The 26,190-nt window shown below is 34.7% G+C and overlaps 1 protein-coding gene across 2 annotated transcripts in view; it reads left to right on the forward strand.

The window, feature by feature from the left end:
* The window catches only part of ADAMTS3 (ADAM metallopeptidase with thrombospondin type 1 motif 3), a 277,466-nt gene that overhangs the window by 215,634 nt on the left and 35,642 nt on the right, over positions 1-26,190 (forward strand). For both annotated transcript variants that reach the window (XM_077143205.1, XM_077143206.1), the window contains exons 11-17: positions 73-186; positions 9,053-9,198; positions 10,255-10,430; positions 11,634-11,767; positions 15,590-15,713; positions 18,864-18,944; positions 20,825-20,988. In XM_077143205.1, the coding sequence (XP_076999320.1) occupies positions 73-186; positions 9,053-9,198; positions 10,255-10,430; positions 11,634-11,767; positions 15,590-15,713; positions 18,864-18,944; positions 20,825-20,988 (939 nt within the window). The remainder of the gene's footprint in view (positions 1-72; positions 187-9,052; positions 9,199-10,254; positions 10,431-11,633; positions 11,768-15,589; positions 15,714-18,863; positions 18,945-20,824; positions 20,989-26,190) is intronic.

The following is a 26,190-nucleotide window of genomic DNA, read 5'->3' on the forward strand; positions in this document are numbered from 1 at the left end:
TATATAGAATGCGTTGTTGGTTCATGCCATGGTTTCTGTATTTCTTTGAAAATTTGATTCTTTCTCTTTCAGTTTCGAACCTTTGACCCATGTAAGCAGTTGTGGTGCAGCCATCCCGATAATCCCTATTTTTGTAAGACTAAAAAGGGCCCTCCACTCGACGGGACTGAGTGTGCTGCAGGGAAAGTGAGTATATCTATTTATATATTGGAGGTTTAAGGCATGTTGCATAATAATCATCTAAAAGAGCCAGAAAGTGGTGTACGTAGGGGTAATGTAGTTTTTATGAAAGTTAGAATGCATGAGGTTTTATTATGGTAATGCACTAAAATACTGTATTAGTTTCTGTGGCTGTTGTAACAAATTACCTCTAACGTGGTGGCTTTATGCAACAGTTTGGAGGCCTGAAGTCAAATCAGTTTCACTGAACCGGAATCAAGGTTTTGGAAGGACCATGCTTCCTCCGGAGGCTGTGTTCCTTGCCTCGTCCAGCTTCCAGTGACTGTCTGTGATCCTTGACTTGTGGCCACAGTACTTTAATATCTGCCTCCTGGCTATATAGCTTCCCAATCCTCTGTGTGTATGTTAAATCTCCCTCTACTTCTCTCTTATAAGGACACTTGTGATGACACATAGGGCCCATCTGATAATCCAAGATAATCTCCTCATCTCAAAATCCATAACTTAATCACATCTGTAAGGACCCTTTCTCCAAATGAGGTAACATGTACAGGTTCTGGGAATTAGGACTTGATATATTTGGGGGCTGCCATTAAGCTCACTATAGACAGGATAGAAAGTAGCAGTTTAGCAGACTATCTGGCCCCCTGCTAGTGGAATTTGATTTACTTGTTGGCATCTATTCCTGTGAAAGCTGCCCAGAAATAAAGTCATGAGAACTTACACAGAAGATTTGGCTTTGCTCCTTGGGGAAAGATGCCCAGAGGTTTTAAATCTCAAGTGGCATAGTCAGGACTGAATGCTCAGAAACTGGCTGAGTGCCAATCTATGCTACTCACGAAGGAAAGATCTCCAAACCCCAAACAAAGGCATGTTAAGAACTCAAGTTGAAGAGCCTTGACTAGTTTGGAAATAAGATATTGTAGTGGCAAAGAGGATTTATATAGCTTTTAGTTCTTTTAAAAACCTTTTAAAGCTCTATTTCAAATGTGTATAAACCGTAATTGCTAAGTGAAAACTAGATACATAATAATAATAAAAGCCTGCCATTGTTAATGCTTGAACTATGCTAGGCAGTATGCTGAGGCATTACATATAGTGTCTTACTTTGGGAAAATTCCAATATCACAAACTTTTGACTCAAAAAACAAGAACAATAATGAGTTGATTCATTTTTTGCTTTGTAAAAAAGCTACCTTGTAAATTAGCAATAAATATCCCACTCCCCTAAATTCTACAAGTTTCATATTAAATTTAACAATGCTGAATTTTAAGGAACACATTCATTGTGTGTAGTACAAAAAGCAAATTGAAATATCCCAAGGGAAAGGAACTAACATATTCTGAGCCCTGCTGTATGTTGGACACTGTTGGGTGCCTCTATGGTAACAGGGTTCTCTTAGTCCCCGCTTAGTTACTGAATGATTGGGTGATCTTAAACTACTTGTGACACTTATCTCATCCAAAAGGTTAAAACAACATATTTGACTTATAACTCCCAGAATCATTGTGAAGGCAAATTGTCAAAAGTATGTAAAAATGCTTTGAGGCTTCCAGTCAACCAAGATGGTGGCATAAAATGGTCCAGGGGGCTATTTCCCCACAGAATCCAGGAAACAGTTAAAGGGTTGCCTAATCAAAAACAAACAAACAAATAAACAAAAAACTGCAGCTATGAAAATGATACTAGAAATTCAAGGTGCCCTTGCTGGCTTCCTCCCTACTCCTGGCCTGCCCTGCTGTTATGGGTCCCTGACCCTGGGCTGGAGGAAGCAGGTAATCCTAATGTGCATATGGGAGAGCCTGTGCATCTGCCAGTCTATCAGTGGTAGCCTGAAAGACTGACCCAGGAAACTCATCTCTGAGTTACCCTCCCAGGACTTACCCCCCAGGCAGAAGCAGCTCAGCTCGGGACAGCCAAAGAGGGAAAGAAACAGTTAAGTCAAAGAAGTCTAAGGCAAAGGATTACTTGTCTTAAGTCATCCAATAGAGCACTTGGGAGGGGAGAAAGTCTGTTTCACAGGGAGTAGAGAGGGCATTCAAAGAACCACAGCATTGTGAATATAATTTAACAGCACTGAGTTACATATATGAATGTGGTTAAAGGGAGAAATTTTAGACTGTGTAAATGTTACTAGAATAAAAGTTAAAAGAAAAACATGAATGAAGCCTATTTTAAGGTATGGGCTATAGTTAATAGTATAATTATAAAAATGTTATTTCGTGAATTTTTTTTTAAAACTTCCTGTTAACAGGGGAATTCCTAAGGCCCTGCCCAAACACAAACCCAGGACAAGATAAAGGCTCATAAAATACAGAGAAAACCCTTCACCTTACATTCATCTCGGCCTGATCTTCTTGATAGGAGGGCTAAACTCTGAAGGAGAGGACCAGCCCAAATAGTGTCATGTCGCAAATGCTCTGAAGGTGTTTATTGCATTTGTAGTATTAGCTGGCTTTGGCACTCTAGTAAATCTCTCTTATCTCATGACATGGATACAAACTTAAGGAACAGAAATTAAATCCCAAAGTTAAAGCATCAAAATATTAAAATGTACAGTGTGCAAGAAAAATACAAGACAACAGTGAAACAGGAAATTATGGCCTATCCAAAGAAAAAATATAAAACTCCATACACCATCAAGGAAGACCATTCTGTGGTTTATCAGACAAAAATTTTAAAAATGATCTTCTTTATCCTCAAAGAGATAAAGGGAAAATGCTGCGAAAGAACTAAAGAATATCAGTAAAAACAATGAATGAACAATATGAGAATCTTAAAGAGATAAAAAATTTAGAAAGGAACCTAACAGGAATACTAGAGATTTAGACCACTTCAAGAGCAGATTGTAGGTGGCAGAAGAAAGACTCAGTGAACTGAAGACAGGGCAGTTGAAATAACTCAGGCTGAGGAATAGAAAGAAAAAAAAATTAAAAATGAACAGGGCATTAGAGTATGTGTGAGACACCATCAGGCACCAATAAACACATTAGGGGAGTCTCCAGATGGAGCCAAGGAAACAGTAGGCAGAAATTTACATAGAAAACAATTGCCAGCTAAGAAGTCTATCTACAGCAACACTGTCTTTCAAAAATGAAGGAGTATAAAATATTCCCAGATAAACAAGAGGTGGGGAAGTTCATAAAAGTATATAAAGAAAGAAGAATCATGTAAATGGACTCAGGAAAATTTTATTTTCGTAACCATTAGATCTGTTCCCAAGCAGTGCATACTTCACACTGAAAGAAAAGGACACTAGATCAAAAGAGCATAAGGAAATAAAGATTTCCAGTAAAGGTAACCATATGAGTAGTTACAAAGGTCAGTACTATTGCGTTTTTGGTATGCAACTCCACTTTTTACTTCTTACGTGTTGTAAAATGCAATTGCATAAAAAGCAAGGGTGAATTTATGGTTTGGGACATACAATGCACAGAGATATAACTGTAAGAAGTACAACAAAAATGTGGGGTGGGGGTGGGGGGTGTAGGAACAGTATATGTGTATGCTATAGAAGTTAAGTAGACGTCATATCAAATGTGGTTGTTATGGATTTAGGTTGTTAAATTTATGTCCAATGGTAGCCACAAAGAAAATATATAAAAAGTGTACACAAAGAAAAGAGAAGTGACTCAAAATGGTACAATGTAAAAAATCAAATAAATACGAAAGTAGAAAGCTGCAAAAAAAATTGAGTGACAATAAAGTTATAAGACTAAGAAAGACCAAGTAGAAGACTGGTAGAAGAAAGTCTTGCATAATCATTAGCTACTTTAAATGTAAGTGGATTAAGTCTCCAGTTAAAAGCCATCGATTGGCAGAATAGATAAAAAGCATGACCCAACGATATGCTGTTTGTGGTAGGCTTCCCATAAATTCAAAGATACAAATAGATTGAAAGTAAAAGGATGAAAAAATAGATACCATGTGAATAGTAACCAAGAAAGATGGGGTAGCTATCATAATATGAGATAAGATAGAATTTAAGTCAAAGACTATTATGAGAGATAAAGTAGGTTACCACATGCTGAAAGCAGGGTCAACTCAAAAAGAAGACACAACATTTATAAATGTATGTATCCACCTGGTAGCAGAGTCCCCAAATATATGAAGGAAATATCAACAGATTTGAAGGGAGAAATAGACAATTCTACATTAATAGAAGGAAACTTAAATACACCACTGTCGGTGAGGGGTAGAACATCTAGAGAGATGATCAATAAGGAAAGAGAAGACTTGAATGATATTCTAAATGAGCTACACCTAACAGACATATAGGACACTTCACCCAAGAAAAGCTAAATACACGTTCTTCTCTGGTGGAAATGCTCATTCTCCAGGTAAAACCATATGTTAGGTCATAAAATAAGTTATCTCCCAGAAATAAAAAGGGCTGTAAGAAGATATAATGAACAACAGTATGCCAACAAATTAGATAACCTAGATGAAATGGACAAATTCCTAGAAACACATAAACTACCTACACTGACACAAGAAGAAACAGATTTCAACAGATCAAATCAAGTAAAAGGATTTAATCAGTAATCAAAAGCCTCCCAACAAAGAAAAGCTGAGGACTAGATGGCTTCACTGGTGAATTTTACTGAGCATTCCAAGAAAAATAAGCACTAATGTTGCTCAAACTCTTCCAAGTTTTGGAGAGGATACAAAATTCTGTAACTCATTTTATGAGCTTGATATCACTCTAATACCAAAGCCAGATAAAGAAACCACTATAAAGGAAAAATAGAAATATCCTTTATGATATTTTATGATATGGATGCACATATCCTGAACAAAATAGTAGGAAACCAAATCCAATAGCACATTAAAAGAATTATGCACCATGATTAAGTGTTATTTATCCCAGCTATGCAAAGTGTGGTTCAATATAAAATCCATTCATGTGAATGCCACATTAATTGAATGAAGCAAAGAAAAAACACATGATCATCCAAATCGAAGCAGAAAGGACAATGGACAGAAATCATCACCCTTCCTTTATATAAATACTTAGAAAACCTGCAATAGAAGGAAACTTCCTCAACAAGATAAAGGGCGTATATGAAAATCTCACAGATAACATCTACACAATGGCGAAAGACTACAAGCTTTCCTTCTAAAATGAGGAATGAAACAAGGATGCCCATTGTCACTAGTTATTCAATGTTGTACTATAAGATTTGGCTAGAGAAACTAGGCAAGCAAAAGAAAAAACAACATCATAGTTGGAAAGGAAGAGTCAAACCTTCCCTATTTGCAGATGACCTGATCCAATGTTTGGAAAATCCTGAAAAATCTACAGATAGCTACTAGAGTTAATTAATGAATCCATCAAAGTTGTGGGGTTCAAGGGCAACAAGCAAAAGTCAGTAATGTTTCTATATGCTAGTAATGGACAATCTGAGGAAGAAATCAAGAAAAATATTCAATTTGTAAGAGTAACTAAAATAGTCAAATACTTAGAAATAAATTTAACCGAGGAAGTAAAGAGCTAATATATAAGGAAAACTAATACACTTTGCTAAAAGAAATCAAAGGAGACCTACGTATATGGAAGGACACTCTGCATCAATAGATTGAAAGACTAAATATTACCAAGAAGATAATTTCACTCAAATCAATTTACATTTTGAATGAATTCCAAGTCAAAATTCCAACAGCCTTCTTTTCAGAAATGAGAAAGCCAATCACCAAATATATATATCAAAGGGTAAGGGGAACTGAATAGCCAAACAGTCTTGCAAAAGAAGAATGACGTTGGAGAACTCAGACATTCTAAATTTAAAATTTATTACAAAACTACAGTCATCAAAACAGTGTGGTGCTGGCACATGGACCTAAATAGAGACTAATGATATCAAATTGAAAATTAAGAAATAAAGCTTCACATCTTGGCAAGATGTTAATTTTTGACAAAGATACAATTTGTACCTTTGGCAATTTATTTTTAACAAAAATACAAATTCTACTCAATGGAAAAGGACTAGAGTCTTCAACAAATGGTGCTGGGAAAACTGAATATCCTTATGCAAATAAAGGAAGGTGGACCCCCTCCCACCATATAGAAAAATGAACTCAAAATGAATCAAAGACCAAAATATGAATACCCAAAGTATTAAACTCTTAGGAAAAAATATATAGATGCATATTCAGAACCTTGTGTTAGGCAAGAATTTCTTATACAAGACACCAATGAAAGAAAAAAGTAGATAAATGGGACTTTGTCAAAATTAGAAACAACTTTTGTTAATGAAATGATAATACCGTGAGAGTAAAATGACAGTCTACATAATGGGAGAATGAATGTATTTGGAAACCACAGATGCAATAAGGGTTTAATATCCAGAGCATAAAAAGAAATCCTACAGCTCAACAACATAAAGGCAAACAATTAAAAAAAAAATAGGCAAAAGATATGAATAGACATTTTGCCAAAGATACAAAAGTATCCAAAAAGCACATGAAAAGATGCTCAACATCATTAACCATCAGATTGTTCATTATTTGTATATAGGAACATTACTGAGTATATAGAACCACAATGAGATACCATTTCACATCCATTAGAATGTTTACTGCTGAAAAACAGGTAATTAAAAAATACTGAAGAGGATACGGAGAAATAGGAGTGCTTGTTCATTGTGGTGGAAATATAAAATAGTGCAGCCTCTGAGGAAAACAGTTTGGTGGTTCCTCAGAAAGTTCTATATATAATTGCTATGTGGCCTGGCAATACCGCATGTAGGTGTATACTGAAAATAATTGAAAGCAGGCATTCAAACTGATGTTTCCATGCCAATGGTGATAGTGACATTGTTTACAATTGAGAAAAGATGGAAGTAATCTAAGTGTCCATCAGCAGATGAATGGATAAACAAAATGTGATATGTACAAACAATGGAATTTTATTCAGCCATAAAAAGTTATGAGGTTCAGATACGTGCAACGTTTTGATTTGTTAAAGCTATCAGAATGCAGTATGCCAGAAATGGATTGCCTTAAAGGGGATTTATTAAGCTACAAGTGACATTTCTAAGGCTGTGAAAATGTCCAAATTAAGGCACCAAGAAGAGGATACTTTTTCAAAGGACAGACAGCATCTGGGTTCCTCTGTCAGGTGGGAAGGCACATGGCAATGTCTGCTGGTCCTCCTGGACTGGTTTCAAAATGGCTCTCTCAGCTCCTGTGGGTCCTTCTGGCTTCTTCTAGGGGGCATTCCTTCTTCATCTCCAAGCGTCTGTGTCTAGACATCACCTCTCTGTGTTGGTTTTGAGCTCTTTCTCTCTCTCTGTGAGCTCCTTTAAGGATTCTAATAAACTAATTAAGACTCTAAATGAGCATGGCTCTTCTGGGGTACATAATAGTTTCAAATCAGCACATGCAACAATGTGGATGTACCTTGATGACATCATGTTGACTGATATAAGGCAGTTACAAAAGGACAAATATTGCATGATTGCACTGACTTGACATAATTAGAATAAGCAAATTCACAGAGTCAGCAACTAGAATGCATGTTACCAGCTGGGGTGGGTATGGTAGTTAGATTCAATTGCCAACTTGGCCAGGTGAAGGTATCTAGATATAGATCTGTGCTGTGGATATAAGCCAATGGCATGTGAACCTCATCTGTTGCTGATTACATCTGCAGTCTGCTAGGAAGTGTGCCTGCTGCAGTCAATGATGTTTGACTTAATTGGATGGTGCTTAAATGAGAGAGCACAATGTAGCACAGCCCAAGCAGCTCAACATGTCTCATCTCAGCACTCCTCAGCCCAGGCCTTTAGAGATGCAGAGAGGAATCACCCCAGGGGAAATTTGTTGGAACCTAGAGGCCTGGAGAGAATGCCCACAGAGATCGTCCTGTGCCTTCCCACGTAAGAAAGAACCTCAGATGAAAGTTAGCTCCCTTTCTTCTGAAGAACTAATGAAATAAATCTCCTTTTATTAAAAGCCAATCCGTCTCTGGTGTGTTGCATTCTGGCAGCTAGCAAACTAGAACAGTGGGTTTTAAGAAATGGGTAGTTAATGCTTGATGGTTATAGATTTTCCTTTTGGGGTGATGGAGTAGTTTTGGTGATGGATGGTGCACAACACAGTGAGTGTAATGAACAGTGCTGAATTATATATTTGGATGTGGTTAAAAGGGGAAATTTTAATTTGTATATATGTTACTAGAATAAACATTAAAAATAGGACTGTACAACATAAACAGTTAATACTAATGTAAACTATGAGCTATAGTTAGTAGTCCTATTATGAGAAATTTGTATCAATTTTAACAAAGTTAACACTGTAATGCAAAGTATTAATGATAGGGAAAACTGTTATGTGAGTTGGAATATATGGGAACTCTCGATTTTCTGCAAGATTTTCCTCTAAGCCTACAATTTCTCAAATAAAAATATTAAAAAGGGATCTTTGAAAGATTTTTATGTTTTGTACCTGTTATACATTTTTTCTAAATGTATATGTATATTTTTATGTCACTATGTCAGAGGGAGGATACTGCCCTTAAAAATAATGAGATAAATAATGAAAGCTGAGGGTAGAAAAGAACCTATTGTGCACACTGGGTGCTCAGATAATTTGTATTAATTATGATATCTGATACTCGCTGGTGATGTATCATTTAAAAACTTACCTGAGTGAATGTTGCTTTCCATTTTTAATTTTATAATTATAAAATGAATGTCTAAAATTGCCCTTTTATAGGGCACCTTATTGGTGTAGTTGCTTTTGTCTAATTTTAAATGCATTTTCACCTTGAACAAAAAAGAGAAGAAACCCTTCTCACAGGCAGTTCTCTAATGACTCATCTTTAGTGTTCACATGAGTTTCATTATTGCCTTTTTTCATTTTTCTAAGTGGTGCTATAAGGGTCATTGCATGTGGAAGAATGCTAATCAACAAAAACAAGATGGCAATTGGGGATCGTGGACCAAATTTGGCTCCTGTTCTCGGACGTGTGGAACTGGTGTTCGTTTCAGAACACGCCAGTGTAATAATCCAGTGTGAGTATAACCCCTGTAATTCTTGTAATTTTTGAAAGTACAAGAAAATGCTTTACTATTGTGTTAATATTCTGGTTTTTTTGAAGCACATACAAAATACAGGGCATGGAAAATAATTGTTCACAGTATTTAAATCAATGCCTATTTCAGATAAATCTCTAGCAATCAATCTTGCAAAGAGCGATGAAGATGAGAGACTTGAGAGGAGACTTCAGATTTTGGAATAATTTGCTGCCAGGAATATTAAGTTGCTCATCAGGCAAAGTCTGTCACTGTGCTTTTAGGCCTGTGAGATTCTGTTGCCAGAAGGGCAGGAGCATCAGGGAAGGAATGGAAATCCATTCATTCTCAGACTAAATTTATTGACTCCTTATTGCATGTTTGACAAATTTTATTTTCTGAAGTAAAAAAAGAAATTATCAAACTTCAGATATTCTTCCTTGTCCAGGTTTTAATGTGAGCAGAACTTTCTCTGTCTCTGGCAAAAGGACGGCGCTGAGTGTATCTTTTCATGAAGACTGTCATTGTTACATACATGTCTTCACAGGAGAGTTGTAGTACTAGTAGAAGTAACAAAAATACAGTAATAAGAATAGCTAGAGTTCACTATGTGCCAGGGTCTGTCCTAAGTGCTTTATAAACATTAGCTCACTTAATCTTCAAAAGTTTCTGTGTTGAAGATAGTATCATTGTTTGCATATTACATATGAGGAAACTGAGGCACAGAGCTGCGGTCAGTTTCTTTGAATTGTGTCTACATGGTAGAAAATATTATTTTCCTGAGTTCATTTATATGATTTTTCTTTCTTTATATACTTTTGCCATGTATTTAATATACATTATTTGAAAAGCTGACTTAAGTTTGAGTTTTGGTCTTTCCACCCCCTGCAAAGATAGAAGGATGTTTTTGGGAAAGGACTGAAATTAGGAAGTGTGAGTTCATTCTTTATGCGGCAGCTCACAAGTTCTGGCTTTCTGCTGACAAGTGTTGTGTCTGGAAGCTCCAACTGCTGGACCCAAGCCAAAAGGCCTTTTTAAATGTTGTCTTTTCTTTAGGCCCATCAATGGTGGCCAGGATTGTGCTGGTGTTAATTTTGAGTACCAGCTTTGTAATACAGAAGAATGCCAAAAACATTTTGAGGACTTCAGAGCACAGCAGTGCCAGCAGCGTAACTCCCACTTTGAATACCAGAGCACCAAACACCACTGGCTGCCCTACGAACATCCTGAGTGTAAGTAGCCGCTGCTCTTTTCCCTGCTATGGGGATCGTGGCTTGGATTTAAGCTTTGTCAACCCCAATCCCTTGGACTCTTGATCCCTTCTTGGTAACTTAGAAACTTTGGCGCTTTTAGGGGTAAATCCTCCTGGGATTCCAAGAGTAAGGTGGAAGTACTGCTTTCTCGGAGAATTGTGGAACAGCTCCTATTAAACAGCACTGTCAGCTTCACCAGCAAAAAGGCCAGTGGAAAGCAAGGGGTGGGAGAGAAATATAAGCAAAGAAATGACTTGCCAATTCAACTGAAATCTTTTTTCTAGGAAATGTTTCTGGAATAATGTGATCTTTCCTTTTGGAATAACTAGGGAAAAATAGTTTTTTCACAATTGGGTCAAGACCAAGAAGAAATACCATTATTTGATAATGAAAAAGCATATTATAACCTTTGACATTTGTATTGTGCACTAGTTATAAAAAATACACTTGGAAATTACCTTTTAGTGTTTCATTTCTTGCACTGAATTTTGATTAAATGTGTTCAAGTGGAAATTTTTTCCGTATTTCTTATTTGAGTGAATATTAAAAAATAGTTACATAATTATCATGTGGAAATACTGCTTTCTCTGAGAATCACTGCTAATATGCTGCTAGGTTCAGTTTAAAAGCTGTTTTAAAAGGAAGGGTCATGCATGTAGGAATTCAAAAATTGTAATGCATTTCAAAGAATGCATTATATTTATCTATTTTAATAAAGAGTTAAATAATTTATATTGAATTAATCAATGAGATCCTAGAAAAGCAAAAATTATGGTAGTTGATTGGGTCTAACAAAAGAGAAACCTTTTTAGCCCTCTAATAGCCGTTAAAACTGATTAGGTTTTGAATTGAGGTTTATTAGGGAACCATGAATAAATCTAAGGTTGCCTTACAACTCAGTTTGCCTGGGACAGTTCCAGGTTATACACATTGGCCCAGCAAAATTAATAACTGAGTCTCCTTTTCACTTTCAGACATGTCCCATTTAGGATGGTAAATTATATGGTCACCTTGGTTAAAACAAATATGCCAAATATGCATAGTTTTCTCGTACTCGTTTTATTTATTTATACAACACTGCTTTTGTCTACAGGAAACCACAATGAAACATTATATTTTTAAAATAAAATAAACTATGCTGTTAAACATATCATTATGTCAATAGTTAATTTTATCTTCCAGCCAAGAAAAGATGCCACCTTTACTGCCAATCCAAAGAGACTGGGGGTGTCGCTTATATGAAACAGCTGGTGCACGATGGAACACGCTGTTCTTACAAAGACCCATACAGCATATGTGTGCGGGGAGAGTGTGTGGTGAGTTAAAAGTGCCTCCTCAAAGGCCTCCTGCAGTATTGCACAATTCTACATTTATTATTATTAAGCTGAATATCTTCAGTTTTTTTCCTTGTTTCTTACATGTGAAATTACAATTACAGTAGGGGTCTGTGGATAGTTGAATAGCTAAACTAAATTTTGGAGAAATTATGCTTATACTAAAATCTAACCTTGATCACTGGCAGAATCAAACTTTAAATACAGTTTTCCTCAATTCCAGCCAAATGCCCTTTCTAATTTATTTTAATGTCTCCAAGTTAGGGATACACAACTTAGGAATAATGCATTTGCTTTGCATGTTTTACTTATGGCCATTTACTATTAAAATGCAAAGTATTTTATTTTGAAATAATTTCGGATTTACAGTACAGTTGAAAAATAATAAACCCATACAGAGAACTCCAGTATACCCCACCCCCTCAGTTACCAGATCCACCAATTTTAACATTTTGCCACATTTGCTGTATCATTCTATCTGTCCTTTCATCTATCCATATACCCATCTGTCCATCTACCTATTCATCTGTTTGTCTATCGATCTGTTTTCTGAACTTTTGAAAGAAGGTTCTATATATCGTGCTCTTTGAACACTTAATACTTCTATGTACATTCCCTAAGGAAAGGATATTCACTGTATAACTACCTTAAATGCAATTATCACGTTCAAGAAACTTAACATAGATATAAAACTTTTGGTCTATATTCCATTTTTTTCATATATTTCAATAATAACCTTTTGAGCTTTTTTTCCCCCTCTATTATTAGATCCTAACCAAGATCATACAATCCATTTAATTGTTGTTGTTTCTTTTTCTTTTTCCTCTGAATTGTGGAAACATATATGTAACCTAAACTTCTCCATCTTAGCCACTCCCAAGCACATCATTCAGTAGGGTCAATCATATTCACAGCATTGTGGTACCTCACACCATCCATTACTAGATCTTTCCTGTTTCTCCAAATAGAAACCCTGTACCCATTATACATTAAGTTTAATATCCAAGTCCCCTACTCCTGGTAACCTGTGCTCTAGTTTTTGTCTGTATGAATTTGCATGTTATCTGCTCCTTTTTTTGTAGTTACACAGTGCTGAAATTTAAAATCTAAATCTATAACAATCTTGTTGCTTTGATACCAACTTAAATCAATAGCATACACAAACTATATTCCTATACCTCTCTTGCCCCATACTGTTATATAGTTCTTCTTACAAATTACATATTTATCTTATCTTTCATGTTCACTGATTCTTCTGTCAACGTGATATGTTGTTTCTTTTGGGCAGCTTTCAGAATTATCTCTTTATCTTTGGCATTCAACAGTTGTGTTATAATATGTTGTAGTGTGAATCTATTTGAGCCTCTCTAGGACATTTTTTATTTCTATTCTGTGGTTCTCATGCTCTAATTGGTTCCTTTTCATAATTTCTAGCTCTTATATTGATATTCTGCTAACATTCAGTTATCATTTTCTTGGTTTCTTTTAGTGCCAAGTCTATGTTTTCCTTTAGCTCTTTGAATATGTTTAGGACCATTTTCTAAAACTTTTTGTCTGTTAAGTCCCAGGTCTGTTCCTCTTTGTTTATGGTTTATAATGCTTTGATCTTCTCCTTTTCATGGACCATTACTTCCTATTTCTTTGTATGTTTTATAATATTTTGTTGCAACCTGATAATTTTGATATTTTAATGTGTTTTCCTGGAAATTAGAACTGAGGCAGCTATTTAAGTTTGTATCCAGCTAGTGTTATGACATTGCTTTCCTCAAAAGCCACTAGCTAACAAAAAGAGGAGGGAAAAAAAGAGGAAACACCTTTTCTAGTCTTTTCAGATTAGCTGAACCAGTGCTCTACTTCAGAATTGCCCGTACAATGAGTCTAGAAAATAACTAGAGGCAAAAGCATAGTATTCTTCATTGACATGGCCCTTCTTCCTATAGAATAGCATTTCCTATTGGTCTCAGACACTGTACTGTGTGCCCCATAGTGAGCAAACCTTTAAGCCAGGCAGCTGTGATTTTACTTTTCCTACGGTGTTCTTTAGGAGTTCTCTGTAAGCTGCCTTCTATAAGCAGAGCAAGTTCTGAGATAGTGAGTCTACAATGAATGTCCTGGTTCTGTTCATCAGGCTGTCTCCAGACAAATAAACACAGATATATGCTTCCATATGAATGCATCCACTGGATATATTCCACATCCAGTATCTGTACAAGGGTTACTCGGTTTCCTCCAGAAAAGAGATGAGGAATTTGCATGGGAGCACAGACCAGCTCTTTGCTAAACCAATGAGTGGTTGGGGGAAGGGCCAGCAGTGGTTCCATGAGAACCTACCATTTTTAAGTTACCTTTCTGTTGACTCAGCACTCATTCTAATACTGCAATTCTTTAACTGTTTTCTGGATCTTAGATAAACGTGTTTCTATCAGTTCTCACAGGTTGTCCAAAGCTATTTTAGGGAAACAGAGCCCTGCCTCTTCCCACTCTACCATGCTGATTTACAAAGTATTTTTTGTTTGTTTAAATTAATCCTAAATACCCTCTATCTTTTGTTTAAAATATAATATAGACATCTTATTCTCCTCCTCTCACTTTCCTATTGATTCTCAGTTTAACTGCTGAATTCCACATCAGAACAAAAAGTAATGGAAAAGCAAAAACAATGATTTTGTCACATTTAACCTCTGTTTTAAAATGCAGTTTATTTTTCTTGTCCACACTCACATGCTAAGTTTTGATATGAACGTGACTTTATTACCTGAACTTGTTTCTTCTAATGTCTGTTTTCTAGTTACTTCCACACAATTGAAGGAACGTATTAAAGAGTAAGGATGAATGTGGATGTCTCATGGTTGAATTGAAATTTTCCTGAGAATAGAATCTGTTTCTTGTCCACCTTTTACCTCCCATAGTATATGATATGTTAAGTATATGTGTTGCCATTATTTTCCCTTCCCACTTCCATCTCGAATTTGAAAGTGCAGGGGTGTGTCATCTATCACTATTCTACACTGACTTACATCAAGGTCCTGTCCAGGTTCGGAAAACTTAGTAGTTCTCTGTTAAATTAATGATAGAATTTAAACTCTTCTTGGTATTCAAGGTCTTCCACAGCCTGAATAAGCAACTATCCTGCCTGTTCTTCCCCATCATTCAACAAGAACCTCCCATTGGTTTAAATATTGATTTAAATATTGTTCTCTGAACCACTGTCCATGAATCTGTTTTAATACTGCTTCCTCAGATCTGTTTTAATTTCTCCCCATTCCAGAAATGCTTTTCGATGTTCTCTATGTTCTTTTAAGACCCTATGAAAGTCTCACCACCTCTGTGAAGTTTTGCCTCACATCCCTAACCAACTTTTAAGACTAATACAAATGTATAATTCACTATTTTATTAGACATCCTTATAAATATAAAAGTAATAAAAAGAAAAGCAATATCTTGTTATTTTCTTATCTTTTTTAGCATCAGTTACAATTGTACTCAATAAATGTTTGATGATTAGGACAATATATGATGACGTACAGACTTCACCAGACTTGGACAATTTCCACTATTATCCAAAGTGGAAATTGGATAGCTCTTTAAATCATGCTAGCTCTTTAAAATATTGAGGTATTAAAAATAAAGGCTACCCGAGTTCAATTCCTGGACCATGCACCCCCAGAAAAAAATCAAGGCTACAATCAAAGTTCAGTGCCAACTATTTGAATGTTGGCTCCTTTTTATAAAAATGGCTCATCATTTTCTGAGATGCTGTTCTGTACTTGGCACTTAACCTTATGTAATATCTTATCTCCTCAGAAAGTGGGCTGTGATAAAGAAATCGGCTCTAACAAGGTTGAGGATAAATGTGGTGTCTGTGGAGGTGATAATTCCCATTGTCGCACTGTAAAGGGAACATTTACCAGAACTCCCAGGAAGCTTGGTAAGGAGAGTTTTCTCTTGTACTTCCTTTTATTTAAAAGTGAACAAATATTCCCAGCCCATGAACTTCTCCCAAAAACAAACAAAAAACCAACTAAACAAAAATTCAACAAATGGTGCTGCAATAATGGGCTACTCATATGGAAAAAGAATGAAATGTGACCCCTGCCATACAGCACACACAAAATAAATGTGAACAAGTTTAGCCTATCTATAGATTTGTGAATCTAGGATCCATATTTCACATAATTTGTAAAAATTTGTATTTAGCTAAATTGAGGTGCAGCCAAAAATAGCCTGGGGGATAATGGACTATGTGTGTGCACAGCCAGTGGCCTAGACTGAGGCATACCCTGAAAGTTCAAAAGATGAAAGAAAAAATATCCTCAATACAATAAATAAGACACAAAAATCTTAGTGTTTTTCATGTTTATTCATTGGAATCTTCATAAAAGATTTGATACAAATATTTATTACTGAATAATTTTTTGAGTTTGTAAAAAATATTATGTAGTTGTTCAACAAATATTTATTGGGCAAATGTTTCTGGGCATTCAGCATTTAAAGAAAAATTTAAGGTGGTACTTCCTTCGAGAATCTTCCTTTTTATCTTCAAAAGCACTGTCAACATAGTCTCTAATAGAATGATGAAAACCAAAATTAAAAATAAAAAAGAAAAGTAATTTGCTTTAGTTCATTACATTGTCATGGTGATCATTTTTCCTTTAAGAGAAAAGACAGAAAAAAAAGTTAGTCTTCATCCAAATGAAATAATTGTCTTAGCTCTTTTTAATTTCACTGTACCGTAGCGACTCAGCTCAAGCTAATTCCAGACCAATCGGCTATGCCCTTTGATATATTTAGGATTGCCAAGCTAGGTGACTACATTTTCATCTCTGTCTCTTAGGTTTTGCGTACTCTAATTACTGATGACTTTGCTGTACCTACGTGATAGTTGACTATGTTTTGTACTCTTAAAATTGTTGTAAAACACATTTTAAAAAGTAAATATTACCATTTAAGGCTAGTTGTATTATTTTGATTAAGTAAACACAAATATAATTATGCACATATATTACAATTTTGATGGAGTAAAATGTATTTTTCTTCATCTGATTGTGAAATCATTTATTGTACTTTCTTTATTTGAAGTTGTAAATTATTCTTTTCTTTTGGGTATAAAATAATTCATTGTGTTTTATTTCCAGAGTAAATTAATATAAAGAAAATTTATTTTGTCATAATCATCCATTCTATGTTATATGTAACATAAGGTAATGATACTGTTTTTCAGATACCATTAAAATTTTACTAAACCTGTGAATCAAAGGTCAGAAGAACTGTCAAAAGCTTTTCTCAGTCATGCCCATCCAAACTGTTCAAAGTTAATTTAACATCCTTTTTTTTAATTTTGCAATAAAATTGTCATAATAGTCATTCAATAGACTAATTGACCTTTTCCAACAGGGAAACATTTAAGCAAGAGGTGCCAAAAAGAACTCAAGTTGCTGGAAAATGAAATCTGCAAGTATTCATCTTCAAATCACCTACATCATTTTGCATTCACTCTGAGTCTTACTTTCATTGACTATTAACAGTTTATTGGCATTATAATAGCATAAATGCATTTTGACTTCAACCTATAAAATGACAGAGCATAGATCTTATCCTAATAAAATATATAGAACAGAGTATAGTCAATGAAATAGCAAGACTTTGATAAACATAAAACCTCCACTAATTAAAGACATTCTATTTAAGGGAAGACAAGAGGAGCTTTCACTTTGCCCAAAGGAGCTCGCAATATTTCTCTTGCTGAAACAAGGGAAGCTAAAAATGTACTGGGTAAGTTGCACTAATTGCAGAAAGATGGGCATCCATAAATGGCATCAAGCTGTTTTGCTGTGTTTAGAATCTTAAACGTTATTTGTAGCCATACTCAGGAAAACATAGTACATTTCATGTGTTGTGCTTCATCCCAGGCTATGGCATTGACAATGCTGACATTAAAAAGACTGCTCCATTAAGTCAAAACACTAATATATACTGTGGAAAAGTTGAGTAAAACAACCCATTGATACATATTATTTCTCTATATCCGAATCATGAAAAATGCATTTGTTGTTTTATTCCCCATGAGCAATGTGTATTACTGAGTTTCTGTCAATACTTACTGTGGAGTATATGAATTTGATGTTTCATAATGTACCAAAGGTGTGGGTTACACAATATCATATATTCAATTATTTTTCTGATGGAAAAGAGAGTCAAGTCTCTCTATTTCACAAGACTATTGTTGATTTTGTAATTAATTTCTTAGTTCTATGTGATCTTAAGATGGTCTTTAGGACATGATAATACCAAGAAGGCTTTGCCATATATGGCATTGAGTGTAATAGACTGAGATATGATTTTAAAACCCAAGGAAACCAATTAAGTGTATTGGGTTGTTATTTGTAGTTTAGCAGATTGAGGCCGGGCTACATGTAAAGGCAACACATGACATAATTTACAGGCATTTTCCAACCAAATGGTTTGGTCAAATCTACCAGATGCATTTTAAAAGATTTCCATGTTAAGACATGTTTAAGATTTTAAAATTAATTGCTGATCACAGGAGCAAAGAAAGCTGTTCACTGATTTTTTTCTTTTTTAATTTCTTTAGAATAATGTGGTCTACTTTAAATCTCAAAGTATTTATTTGATTAAAAGTTTAGCTATCTATATTTGTCACTGAGACTTTAAAAATAATATATAGACAGCTAAAATACATCAACAGATTTACTACCTAAGTACACTAAAAATGACCCCATTATGAAAGGGTGATTTAGAAAATTGGAATCACATAGAGGGGCAGGAAATTATAGTATTCTTGTTGGCCCAATTTTTAGGTCAATGCAAGATAAATGGTTAATAAGTTTGTAATAAAATTAACTTTTACTCCCCTTAAAAAAATAGAGTTTACTCCACACTTAGGCCAAATGTCATAAAATTTATCAATGCTATGAAGTCAATTTCGAAACTGCTTCTTCCAGTTTATGGATACCCTCTTCTGCATGCAAGAGCAGTGATAAATGTAATGCTCAACTAACTATGACTATTGCTTTTGTTTTCTTCTTTGCTTCCTCCAATATTTACTACACATGCCAAGGGTACCTTAAGATGTTTGATATACCCCCTGGTGCTAGACATGTGTTAATCCAAGAAGACGAGGCTTCTCCTCATATTCTTGGTAAGTGTTTCTGTCCTCTGGCTGTGCTTTAACATGCACTTAAATATTGAAATGTCAAAGAAATTACATATATGTATATACATATATATATATACACATACATACATACATATATATATATATACACACACACATATGGCAGTAACTTGCATTATCTATATGATTGCATTAATTTGAATATTGTGTGGGTTTTGTTGGTAATTTATCCAAACTATTCTTACTTTAAAACAGGACATATGCAAGAATAAATAAGTAAAGCTTTAATTTTGATGGAAACTAGAGGGATGGGGGTGGAGGTTGGCTCATTATTGCATGAGGAAAAAATATTTGGTAAATGTGTATTTATTACGCATTTTTTGTTCTATATTAGAGACTGATAAAATAAATATGTTAATGAAATGGACTAAATTAAGGGATTATATCAGAAAAATTTGCCATATTTATGTTGACAAATGAGTTCTGATATTTTGGCTGATACCATGTCATACCTTATTTTATTGAATTTTAAGTTCTTTGGCCAAAAAACAAACACACACTTCATATGGATTTCATTAGTCTAACATTAAACTTTTCCTAATATCTGACATGTATCAAGTTTCTAACTGACATATGCAGGTACATTTGCATGGCTGTTTATAATTTCTAAAAGAAAATGCATTTCCTTCTTTATAAAAGGACCATGTATAAATGTCACTTTAAAGTGGTTTAGATTCAAAGTATAAATATAACCTTCACATATTCCTTGGCCTGTTTAGTAAGATTTCTGAAACAAAGGCATCATCTGTCACCAGCATGAAAATTTGAAGTGAATAGTGTTTTTTCATGTGGGTCTTAAGGAAAATGCATTGTTTTACGGTGTTTCATAGAATTGATTTTTAAATATATATATATATATTTAAAACACCATTATATATGTGTGTGTGCTTATATATAAACTATACACATATATAGTATGTATATACTATAACTATACTATATATATATATATATATATATATATATATATATATATATATATATTCCTGTTTACCACCAGGTGCATAACAGTTTAGTAGTGTAGTTTTCTCTCTCATAATCAAAATTCTTATTCTTCATTCTGGAGTTCAGATTATTACCTGTGGAAATATTAGAGTAGTTTAGAAATCCAAAGAGAATGAATGTAGTTAATAAAAATTTCTCATGTTTTCTAAGTATTGTCAGTAATGGTAATAACTTAAAATTTTCTTTCTAACTTTTTATATGCTGATAAATATTTCCAAAGTTTCAAAATTCCACTTATTACTTTTTATTTACTAGAGCAAACTTTTTATTTATAACATATAGTAAGCCCATAATACATTAAGAATTTTAACAGAGCTAAGCATATTTTTCTAGTCATTTAATAGGCAATATGGTCTTAGAAATTTGTAAAAACTATAATGTCTGTTGCCCTGAAAATTAGCTCAGCTATATTGGGTGCCTATAAATTTATGGACCATCCCAGAAGAGACAGAGCAGAGTCAATAAGAATATTATGTTTTCTGCTATCCTAACATTAACGACTTACATTAATTATTAAAGTATGTATTATTTTCAAATCTGAAGAAATGTATAGGACACGAGTTAGAAAATGTTAACCTCATAATGTTTTCAAATTTGGGGATGTTTTCTAATTTTTTTTTTTTCTCTCATTAGGTATCTTGCCCTATTGTGGGTAGTTAGGAATGCTAATGAGGGATTTGAATACCTAATAAAGGAAATGGGAGTCATATCAGTTATTTTAATGCTATTAAAGAAAGATGGCCTTTGATTTATAGAAGAGGACAGACTTTCTGTGGCTCTTCAAAACTGTAATATGATAAGATAAAATGTATGTTGGTTACTCATTTTCCTTTCTTTAGCTATTAAGAACCAGGCTACAGGACACTATATTTTAAATGGTAAAGGAGAAGAAGCCAAGTCCCGGACCTTCATAGATCTTGGTGTGGAGTGGGATTATAACATTGAAGATGACATTGAAACTCTTCACACTGATGGACCCTTACATGATCCTGTTATTGTTTTGGTATGTGGCATTGCAGGGTCATTATGTAGTTAAATTTATATTTTGTAATTATTTTATATGAAGACACTTTTACTGTGAATACTGAATATTCAATTGCTTACTTTTATAATTCCATTTATCTGCTCTCCATACATGCAATTTAAGCCCAATAATATATCGCTATCTTTGACTTAAGCAATTATCTTTTAAAGACAAAAGAGAAGAAAAATATATTTTTATAATTATCCACACAGTTGCTATTTCTACTGAAATTCTTTTCTTCCCATAGATCTTACTTTCTTCATATCTGATATAATTTACCTTCAATATAAAGAACTTTTAACTTTTCCTTTCTTATGAATGTGCTACTAATGAATTCTCTCAATTTTCAGTTATCTTAAGATTTTTTTATTTCATACTTATTTTTGAAGGATATCTTCATTAGATACAGAATTTGGGAATGCTCATTTTTTTCTTTCTACACTTTATGTTTGTATTGTGTTCTAAAATCTATTGTTCATGATGAAACAATTAATTAATATTGCTCATCTGTTATGTAATGTGTCATTTTCCTCTGGCTGCTTTTAAAATTTTATCTTTAGCTTTGATTTTTAGCAGTTTGACTATGATATGCTTAAGTGTGGTATTCTTTGTATTTATCCTGTTTGAGGTTCACTGAGCTTCTTTGCTCTGCATGCTGAGGTCCCTTACTCAGTTTGCATTTTCTGTTGTATCTTCAAGTAACGTTTTGGTTCCATCTTTCTTTTTTCTACTTCTTGGACTTATTTACATGTATGTTAGGCTAATTGGTATCATTCCACAAGTTTAAACTGTTCATTCTTTTTAAACTTTTCTTTGTTTCTCTGTTCTTCACATTGGATCATTTTTATTTGCCTGGATTAAATTTCACTGACTGTGTTTCTTATGCAGTCTCCAATCTGACTTTGAGCCCATACAATAATTTTTCAAGTCAAATATACTTTGACTCTAGATTTCCATTTGAGTCTTTTTAAAAATAGTTTCTATTACCCTGCTGAGATTTCTGTATATGTTCACTCTTATGTCTAGCATTTCCTTTAACTCCTGGGTCTTCTGGTATCTGTTCTATTAGCTGCATTCTTTTCTGAATTATGAGTCACATTTTCCTGCTTCTTACAGGTTTTATTATGTATTGCACATTGTGGATGATTTGGTGTTTGTAGGGTGTTTGGTTTATGTTGCCTTCCTTAAAGACTTTTCAGTTTTGTTCTGGGAGACAAAATTATTGACAGATCCACTTGATCTGGTGGAGCCTGATTATATTCTTTGTTAGGGATGACCTATCTCAAGTTTGTTCTTTTATATGCCATGGTCTTTCTGTATCTTTACTCCGACTGAATCAGAAATCCAATGTCTCTCAGCCTTGATATCTCTATCTCACTACCAGTCACTCAAACCCACTCTTTTGTAGGCCTCATCATGTCTTGGCTTGGACAGGCACAGACCAGCCCTTAGTCAAGGGCATTATAGACTTCTGGGCCACCACTCTAACCAGCTCCCTCTTCTTTAATACCCTTCCCTGCAAATTCTAAACTCCTCCAGTCTCTATAACCTCCACTCAGGTGCAGTTGCTGTTCTTGCCTTGGGCTCTTCTCCCAAGGCTAGAGTCCAGAACTTATCCCAAGTCAGAAAGCCAGATCCTCTCATGTTTCTCTTCTCACAGTGATCATTGTCCTGTACTCTCTGTTATCCATGGCAAAAAAAAAGGTTTCCTCATATATTCTGTCCAATTTTTAAAGTTTTTAATGTCAGGAAGGCAAATCCATTACCCCCTTATAGATGAAAGCAGAAGACACCTACTTGATTTAAAATGTATTGTTTGATTCTGTACATAAATATTTATTGGATTCTCTTTGTACTAATCAAAAACCCATTGTTCCCATGAATTCCAAGTCCTTTTAATTCCTTTGAAAATTAATTCTTTTTTTTTGACTCTTTTATCTACTGCTTATGTGGCTGGTTTTCTTTTGTTGGGTTTTGAGAGCTTTTTACATATACTTAATTTGAGTTCACTATAAAATATGTGATTTGCAAATGTTTTCTCTCAGTTATTACATTCTCTCAATAACACCTTTCTTAGAGGAAAAATATTTTAATTTAACTTAAATCCAATTCATCATATTTTTTTCTTTTAAGGATTGAGCTTTTGTTGTTTTTAAAATAATTTTTTTTTGTCTTACTCAATGGCAACCATCTTTCTTATTTTTCTGTAAAATTTTTATAGTTTTACATTTTATATTTAGGTTTATGAAACGTTGAATTAAATTTTGTGTAAATATTGAATAAGGTGTTAGTGTTGATTTTGGGTATGGTTTTCCATATTAGTTACCTATTGCTACATAATAAGCTACCCTAAACTCACTGGCTGAAAACAAGAAACATTTACTATCTCAGATTTTCCATGGGTTAGGAATCTGGAAGCGGTTTAAGTGAGTAGTTCTGGCTCAGGATATCTCATGAAATTTCCGTCAAGCTGTCAGTTATGGCTGTATTCACCTTAAAACTCAAATGGGGGAGTATTTTCTTCTAGACCCAGGCATGTGGCTCTGGAAAGGCATCAGAAGACTGGTTCTAATTATTTTAATGTGGTGATTGGCAGTTCCAAGTTCCTCACCACATGTGTCTCTCTGTGTAATTCTTTTTTTTTTTAAATCCTAACTTCTTTTTATTTTATTTATTTATTTTAAATACCAAAAAACACAAAGCAAATGCAAACATTCCTATTTTGATCATTCCATTCTACATATATAATTAGTAATTCATAATATCATCGCATAGTTGCATATTCATCATCATAATCATCTCTTGGGACATTTGCATCTATTCAGAAAAAGAAATAAAATGAAAACAAAAAAAAATTTATACATACTATATCCCTTACCTCTCCCTTTCATTGATCACTAGGCATTTCAAAGTAAATTTATTTTAACATTTGTTCCCCCTATTATTTATTTTTATTCCACGTGTTCTACTCGTCTATTGACAAGATAGATTGTCCTGACCCACGGGACGATCAACCGAAGCTCGAACTCCTGTGAGGGAAGAATGGCATGGGACAAAGAGACGCGAAGAATGGCAGCAAGACAAATATTCTGATCAAGTTGCAAAAGTTTATTGAGGAGGCTGGGTATATATACTCTAGAAGGAGAGGGGGTGGCTAGTAGGGACGGTGGTGATCTGGGATTGGTGGCTGCTGTTGCTAGGGCAGAGGGCAGATGTACGGTTAGTACTTTTGGCGCGAACTTTAGGCGCGAACTACTATTACTTCTGTGAAGAAGGCTGATTATAGTTTAGGCTGTTCTTTGTTTCAGCCCTGGCGGCCATGTTGCATGTTTCCGGCATCGCTGAGGGTGGATTTTATACATGCTACCTTAATTGTCCCCAACAATAGATAAAAGGAGCATTAGACACAAGGTTTTCACAATCACACAGTCATACTGTGAAAGCTATATCATTATTCAATCATCATCAAGAAACATGGCTACTGGAATACAGCTATACATTTTCAGGCAGTTCCCTCCAGTCTCTTCATTACATCTTGAATAACAAGGTGGTATCTACTTAATGCATAAGAATAACCTCCAGGATAACCTCTCGACTCTTTTTGGAATCTCTCAGCCATTGAACTTTGTCTCATTTCACTCTTCCCCCTTTTGGTCGAGAAGGTTTTCTCAATCCCTTGATGCTGAGTCTCAGCTCATTCTAGGGTTTTTCTCAATTCCTTGATGCTGAGTCTCAGCTCATTCTAGGATTTCTGTCCCACGTTGCCAGGAAGGTCTGCACCCCTGGGAGTCATGTCCCACATAGACAGGGGGAGGGTGGTGAGTTTGCTTGTTGTGTTGGCTGGAGACAGAGGTCACATCTGAGCAACAAAAGAGGCTCTCTTGGGGTTGACTCAAGCCTAATTTTAAGTAGGCTTGACCTATCCTTTTAGGGGTTAAATTTCATATGAACAAACCCCAAGACTGGGGGCTCAGCCTATAGCTTTGGTTGTCTACAGTGCTTGTGAGAATATCAAGAATTCAACTTGGGGAAGTTGAATTTCTCCCCATTCTCACCATTCCCCAAAGGGGACTTTGCAAATGATTTTCCACTCACTGATCAAATCACTCTGGGATTCATCGGGCTATCACCCTGGACAAACCAACAAAATCTCATGTCCTACCCAAGATTCCAAGTACTTATGGTGTTAAATCAAGCTTATCTACATAAATTATATTAGGAAATGCACTAGTCAAAATATAAATTTTGTACCAAGTAAACATTTTTTGCTTTAGTCTCACACATAAGGTGACATTTTAAAATATTAATTACCGTCTATTTTCAGCACCCTGCAGTAATGACATTCCTTTGTTCTTCCTTATGCAAAAACATTTTTAAAATTTGTACATTTAGTCACTATTATTATACACTCTAGGCATTCCTAGATTATACCATTTCAATCTTTAACATCTTTCTTTCTGATTTCATTTATGCCCTCAGCCCTCCTCCCTCTATCATTCTCACATGCAGCTTCATTCAGTGTTTTAACATAATTGTATTACAGTTAGGTAGTATTGTGCTGTCCATTTCTGAGTTTTTATATTCAGTCCTGTTGCATAATCTGTATCCCTTCAGCTCCAATTACCCAATATCTTACCCTATTTCTATCTCCTGGTGGTCTCTGTTACCAATGAAGTATTCCAAGTCTATTCACTAATTTCAGTTCATATCAATGAGACCGTACAGTATTTGTCCTTTTGTTTTTGGCTAATCTCACTCAGCATAATGTCCTCAAGGAACATCCATGTTGTTACATACTTCATAACTTTGTTCTGTCTTAAAGCTGCATAATATTCCATCGTATGTATATACCACAGTATGTTTAGCCTCTCATCTGTTGATGGACATTTTGGCTGTTTCCATCTCTTTGCAATTGTAAATAATGCTACTATAAACATTGGTGTGCAAATGTCCATTTGTGTCTTTGCCCTTATGTCCTTTGAGTAGATATCTAGCAATGGTATTGCCAGGTTATATGGCAATTCTATATTCAGCTTTTTGAGGAACCACCAAACTGCCTTCCACAGCGGTTACACCATTTGACATTCCCACCAATAGTGAATAAGTGTGCTCCTTTCTCCACATCCTCTCCAGCACTTGTCATTTTCTGTTTTGTTGATAATGGCCATTCTGATGGGTGTG

The sequence above is a fragment of the Tamandua tetradactyla genome, chromosome 24, assembly GCF_023851605.1.
Source record: "Tamandua tetradactyla isolate mTamTet1 chromosome 24, mTamTet1.pri, whole genome shotgun sequence".
NCBI lineage: Eukaryota > Metazoa > Chordata > Mammalia > Pilosa > Myrmecophagidae > Tamandua > Tamandua tetradactyla.